At 38.2% G+C, this 7,231-nt stretch overlaps 1 protein-coding gene across 1 annotated transcript; it reads right to left on the reverse strand.

Annotated features, from left to right (window-relative positions):
* Positions 1 to 3,280: 3,280 nt before the first annotated feature.
* Positions 3,281 to 6,277, reverse strand: LOC126632183 (protein NRT1/ PTR FAMILY 2.7-like). The gene is made up of 4 exons (XM_050302455.1): positions 6,094 to 6,277; positions 5,500 to 5,717; positions 4,496 to 5,037; positions 3,281 to 4,138 (listed from the first exon to the last, which is right to left on the reverse strand). The coding sequence occupies exons 1-4, from the start codon at positions 6,224 to 6,226 to the stop codon at positions 3,340 to 3,342; spliced, it is 1,692 nt and encodes a 563-aa protein (XP_050158412.1). The 5' UTR covers positions 6,227 to 6,277; the 3' UTR covers positions 3,281 to 3,339.
* Between the last annotated feature and the right edge of the window lie 954 nt (positions 6,278 to 7,231).

Consider the following 7,231-nt stretch of genomic DNA (forward strand, 5'->3'; position numbering starts at 1 on the left):
TGTGGATTGAAGGGAAAAACAAGGAGAAAAGATGAACAGAAAGATGAACAGAGAGATATGAGGGAGAGAGAGTTTTGAGAGAGAAATAGATTTTGTATTCACTTATCAAATGAAGATTACACATACTGTTTATATAGAAATCCTAATTACTTTAACCAAATACTAACTACCTAACTATATTACTAACTGTATTACATTTTTACCCTTAATACTCCCCCTCATTCTCAACTGGGGTAACCCAGTTTGAGATTGGAAGAACAATTGCAATCACTGTTATGAAACCAGCAAACCAAAAACGGAGTTGAACCATTCAAAGTTGAACAACAGCAGCCCTCTTAATTGCACAATCAATCTCTTCGTGGTGGTTCTGTCAAGTCTGATGCTCCAAAGACTTCTAAGTTCCTTGTTTTCATCAAAAGATGGGAAAATGGAGTCTCATCTCCACCAAAGGATGTCACTTGCCCAATAAGTAATGCCAGCAGTAGATGGAGAATTTTACAATCCCCTGCAAACCAAGCCTTTCAACAACTACAACTCTAACCAACTAATCTTTACAGAACATATGGCTTCGTGCCCACAAACTTCAATCAACTAATCTATACAGAAAAACGTTAATGGCTTCGTGCCGCAAACAAACGATAATGGCTTCATGCCGCAAACAAACAGTAATGGCTTCGTGCCCAAAGAAACAAACTTGAAACGGCTTTGTACTGCAAACAAAGAATAATGGCTTCGTGCCTCAAAGAAATCAATCGACTACTTCACAAAATCAAAGAATCATACACTTTTGCAGGGAATTGAAACATATAACCTGAGAAATCCAGCAATGTTGAGAAAAACCCAGATGCACCGACTCAAAACCAGATTCGCCGACTCAAATTCCAGATGCACCGACTCAAATTATCTTGGCAAACAATCAAGACCTGACAGCAGAAAGAATCACCACCGCGGAAGAGAAATTCCTGCAAGCCCAAGAAGCCATTGCAGCATAAGAAATGCCTAAACAACGATTAAGAACAGGATTCAGCCTGACAACGAAAGAAACGAACCCTTTCGAGCCCAGCAATAGGATGATTCGGGACCAATCGACCATGTTCTTGGCATCAGAAACATTAGAAACCATGTGGGAATTGGAATCGCAGACCGGTGATAAGATAATATCCCAACCCTGATTAATGTCGTTCGGAACCAAAGCAGAGGACGGGCCAAGAACACTGTGAATCGAAATCCCATGAAACATATTCGGGTACCACACTTCTTCTCTCAGGCTTTCTTTCGAACACCTTGTGAACATGACTCAGGGTACTTACTTACCGACTCTGATTTTCAGCGTGAACTTCCCCAAATCTTCAAACTGTGCAATTTCAGACAAACAACCCACTTTTCAGACGTTCGAATTTCCAACTCAAGCACCAAACAAGTCAGTGGAAAACATCTTCAGGATTGGAAATGGAGACAAACCAATTGACAACTCTCTGATTCCAACAACGCCACCAAAGATTTTAGCTTTAACTCGAAGTTCTTCCCACGAATATCGAGGTAGTTCATGCCCCGACATTTCTTCAGACTCAGGCTCTCAAGAAACCTACATTGTGCTAACAAAGTTTCTTGAACTAAAACCGGCAGCTTAATCCAACCCAATGAAATGTGCTTCAGTAGACCAAAATTCACAAACAATGATGCATTAAAATTGTAAGAAAATAGAGTTAGGGACTCAAGTTCTCGCTGAGCATACACATCCAAAGGCAAATCAAAATTGGCCTGGGTTCCATACCCGGCGTCGTCCCACCTGGGGTCCGAAAACATCACCAATCCAAGAACAACAACTAGACTAAGAATCAGATTCAAGAAAACCCGAAGATTGTTCTCTGGGATTTCTAGGGTTTATTTTGAGGAGATATCCGAGCCGTTCGAGGGAGGATCTGAGAACCCAATCGAATGGCATCACAAGGACAGGGAGCGATGGATGCTGCCCTGCTCGACGAAAAAATCAAGCGGCTCACGGAGGTCCGACAGGCCAAGCCGGGGAAGCAAGTTCAGCTCTCGGAGTTGGAGATCAAACGGCTCTGTGTCGCTTCCAGGGAAATCTTTCTCCAGCAACCTAATTTGCTCGAGCTCGAAACCCCAGTCAAAATTTGCGGTGAAACCCAGATGAAAAATTGACATTCTTGATTCCTGTTCTCCATGGAAATGCTTGGATCTTTTCATAGCAGAAAAATCCCAAAACTAAACACAAAACCCTCAGAAGAAAAATCCAAAGACAAAAAAAAATAAGAACTATGAATACGGAAGCATAAATGATCAAATACGCGGAAACGAAAGAAAGTAATGAAGAAAAATAGAAGAGGAATCGACCACCAAGATCCATGGCGTGAGCCTTGGTGGCTCGGATACCATATTAACTACATTGCAATGGTTGTGGATTGAAGGGAAAAACAAGGAGAAAGGATGAACAGGAAGATGAACAGACAAAGAGATATGAGGGGGAGAGAGTTTTGAGAGAGAAATAGATTTTGTATTCACTTATCAAATGAATATTACACATACTGTTTATATAGAAATCCTAATTACTTTAACCAAATACTAACTATCTAACTATATTACTAACTGTATTACATTTTTACCCTTAATAGTAAAGTCGTCTTCTTCCCTACTTAAAGCTAGAAGGGGCAAAATATCAAGCCTGTTAGGCAAATTCTTTCCTGCCAATCGCTTATCTCTTACTTGCTGTAAGGATTAGTCTGTATCATAAAAGTATTGAAATGATCTATTTCAGGATGCAGAATTCTGCATCAAACATGTCTACAAAATAATTCCTATATATATGGATATGGAAGGGGCCAAAGCAAACTTGATCCACTCATTAATTCTATTAACACGTGATATTTGGCTCACTTCTGCTGGGAATTTCTTCTTTTGGTGAATACAATAGATTACATTTGAATCATTTGGAGGATAAGGTTTTTATGTATATGCATTTATATAAGCCATCACCTAATCCACACAAAATTCCAAACCAAACTTCCATCGAATGACAGCTAAACCAAACATTATTATTGAAAACCAACTAAAGGATGTACCAAGTTCACCATGGGCTTATGCACCAACTAAAGTTTAATCGGTTTCAACTTCAAAAAAGTATTTTGTTTTAGAATAATATGTGTTCTTTCTTTGTCTCAGGAGGCCGCCGAGAAAGACATTTGTCCTCATTTAGGTCTGGTGCGCGAGGGAAAAAATAATATGAAGTTTATTGAGAGTTTGTACCGCTATTATTCTTAAGTGATGAGTAAGTTGGTCCCCCTCAATTCTTAGAACTTGGAAACATTTTCCATTACAATTTTAATTTTTGAGTTCAACATTTTGGTTTTGATACTTAAAAAACTTGGTACAAATCAAATAGTACACAAAATTCACCACTCCAATCACTGCCAACATCCAAAACACATTGTCCAGCCGCCCTTGATTTATATCATTTGGTAACCACCCCGTGGTCCGGTCTACCAAATTCGTGATTGCAGCGCTCAGAAAAAACCCAATTCCAATCAGCAACGATGACATAGCTGTTGCAGTACTTTTTAGTGATTTTGGGAACTCTTCATAGAACAATGCAACTTGTCCTGGGAGATAGAACCCCTCTCCAATTCCCAAAACAGATAGCGATGCCACGAGCCATAAGGCTGACATGGGCACCACTGAACCGGGATGGTTCATGAGGTTATGTTCTCTAACCACTCCTAATCGTCTCCTTTCAATTAGGGCTGACACAATAAATGCAACAATGTTGATCACGTGACCAATCCCTATTCGTTGGAGGGGTGTTAACTTGGGTGGTACGAATCTATCTATTACGAAAATGGAGATGGCTGTGGCTAAAAGGTTGAAGACTGCGAATGAACCGGCAGGGATTATGAACTGTGGTCCAAGGTGCCTGTCCATAGTTAGGGCTTGGAGTATGAAAAGGCTGGTAGAAATACCGATTGGAGTGCCTAAAAATATACCAGTAGACCATAGTGGCATGATTTTCATTAGGGTTTTAAGGTCTTCCACTTCTTTGACAGTGCACAGCTTCCATGATCTTGCATACGAGCCATCAAATTGCTTGTCTGTTTCAGTTTTTAGCGCCGCACAGTTTAAGAGTCTGCATAAAAAAATGGTGTACAATAATGTAGCTTTCTCGTGTTATAGAATAAACTAGGAGGGTGCTAATGCATAGTGACATGATGTACCCATGCAAATAATCTTTACAACAATGTTGGTTGTTTAAGAATCCAATTAAGTGAAATATATGTTTATCTGACGCTTGCATTTTTCAGCTAGATAAAGTAAAAATAACTTGATGATGAATATATTTTTATACTAATTTTTGTCTATGTGGAGTAGCCAATAAATTTAGGCAAAATACAAAATTAAGTAAGAATTCAACTAACATAGAAAAAACAAACAAAAGTTAATTGGCTAAAAATAAATTTAGACATGAACAGAATTATCAGCATACCTGAATCTTTTTGTTGGTATTGTGTTGTCAACCAAAGTTCCATCTCCGTAATAATAATCTGTGTCTCTTGAAGTTGCAGCTGATGCTTTCCTCTTCCAAATGGCTGCGACCAATACACGTGCTATGAAAACGAACGGGCTACCCTTTGGTTTAACTTGCTTATAAAATCGTTTTCCCAACAAGAACACCACCAATCCAATAGCATTTGCGACGAAACAAATTCCAAACCCTAATCCCCATCCCACGTTGTTCTGAATGTAGATGATGCCTGTGATGCTGATGACGTTGGCCAAGTACAAGGCCAGAAAATACCAGTTAAAGAAAACCCCTTGGTCGTGGGGCTTATCGAATTGGTCAGCTCCCATGGTTGCAATTGTGAAGCTAGTGCCTCCAAGTCCTAGAGAAGCTAGTGATATTGCTGCATAGAGGACTGAGAATTGAAACTTTGATGGAGCTTCACAAGTGAGGGATGAGCCGATTGTTGCACATGTTGATGGCCTCAAGGAGGGTATTGAAGCTATTAGGGTTAATATGATCATACCCTGATGAAAGTTAATCATTCAGTTATTTAAGATAATTGACTATAGTCATCACACAAACACACACATATATATATATATATAGATACTTTTCAAACGATATATTTGTTAGATTAGACGTTAGATTAGGAAGCTGACTGACTTTGAACTCACGCTGTGGTGTAAAGGACAACACTTCTCCTCACTACTGTAGTAGAGGACCACCTGCCAACTAATACCATTAACTAATCGTTATGGTTTGTTTTAATAGAGAATTGTCGCTTGGTTTAACATTTCACTTTTGTTCTCACTCCCGTATAATAAAAGTGGCTGTCACTTCTCCAAGATTCCCACTATCTTTCTTGCTTCTTTGGAATGACAAATTACCCCCAACTTATAAAATTATGCCTTTAGTTGCAGACAGCATAGCTGCAGTAAGTTGAAATTGATCGAGTATAAAGTAGTTAACTAGTGAGTAATCTTTACCAATAAAGAAATGAAGGAAAAAGTGGCGACGACGGGGAAAGGTCCGAAGAAGGAATCAGCAATGAAGGCTCCCACGATGGGGAGGAGATTGTTGGTGCCAAAAATGACATTACCGATTTTTGTGGCGCTTATGCTCTTCACGTTGAACTTTGTTATGAGAAATACTAGCAAATTCGATGCCCACCCGCCACCTGCTACAGACATTCCCAACATACCTCCTGCATTTGTACGTATATATGTTCATCATTTAATCAGGAAATTATTAACCCAATAGGCTTATCTGTGCATAATGAGGCCTATGTGCTTTGACGAAAATCTCACTCATCTCCTTTGAATTTTTAACTATGCGTCTTTAATCCATGTACTTTTATTCCGTTCCTTATATTGCCTTATTCATATTCCTATTCGTCTGGCATATATATATATATATATATAGTCGACAATATCATAATTCTAGTAAGAGAAAATCAGTAGAGTGACTCATTGTTAATTTGCATATAACATGTACTGATGTACACTAAGATCGGTTAAAGAATAAGGAACCAATTAAGAAAAAAAAAAACTGAAAGAGAGAGTGAAAAATGGAGAGAGAACCAGTGACAAAAGGGAAGGTAATCCAGCCTCCTCGTTTAGGATGATACTCATCATCACTGCGTGTTTCAACTTCTATTTCTTCTTTGCCAGAGAGCTTTCCTTGAAGTTGCAGTTCACGACCAGCTGCTTCCATTATCTCTCTCTCTCTCTCTCTCTCCCTCAACTACAATGGCATGGAACTATGCTTCAAGGTTACATATAAAGAAGCGTCCATGTGTGGAACTTTTTGGTTTAATTAATTTAATGATTACCCAGTCCGCTTATTATGGAGAAATGGTTGGCCAGAAAAATTATTTTAATTCTTTTCACAACGACAGTATACTTTTCTTCTTATTACATAATTCACGTACGTACAAAAATGGTGGAACCCTGCGGAGAGACATAATACCTACTTCACACACAAACGAAAAGAAAAAAGAGACACGTAATATCTACTTCACACACAAACGAAAGGAAATGAAAAGAGAGACAAAAGACAAAGCACTTACAAAGTTTTTTTAACTAAGGGAGAGAGGGTGGGCTTAGCCTCACAATGAGCTAGCAATAATGTGGTTTAAATTTGCATTTGGCTAGAATTGAACTTAAGACCTCTAACTTATAAGTGAAGAGAAATACCACTAGACCGTAATACTAAGTGGCTTACAAAGTTAGTTTAATGACTTTATACAAGTGAGAAAACTACATTTCTTCTTTTAGGGACTATATAATGCCATATAAGTGATCATGTTTCTCTCAAACTAATTTTTATGCAAAAATAAAGAACACGTTGATAATAAAAGTCTATAAACTAAACGCATATTATTTATATATAGTGCTATATAGAAAAAGAATACGTATATTCATTAATTAAAATATATATATATATATAGGGTATACATATTTCGTCATTGGTACTCCTGCCTCAGTGTGCCGTCATTAATTTGTGCACAAAGCCATGAGTTTTATTATAGGCCAACATAACCATGCGCATTTTTAAGTGTGTTCTTCTGTACATTTGAAGGCATGGTTTCAATCTTGTATCTCTGAAAATCGCTTGTATATAAACAAATAAGATAAAAAAAAAAACCAGTTGTATTAGTAATTATCAAGGAATTAAAAGGCAACACATGGAACCAAAAGGAAACAGAGCTGGGGTTGG

Source organism: Malus sylvestris, chromosome 1, assembly GCF_916048215.2.
Source record: "Malus sylvestris chromosome 1, drMalSylv7.2, whole genome shotgun sequence".
NCBI classification, from domain to species: Eukaryota; Viridiplantae; Streptophyta; class Magnoliopsida; order Rosales; family Rosaceae; genus Malus; species Malus sylvestris.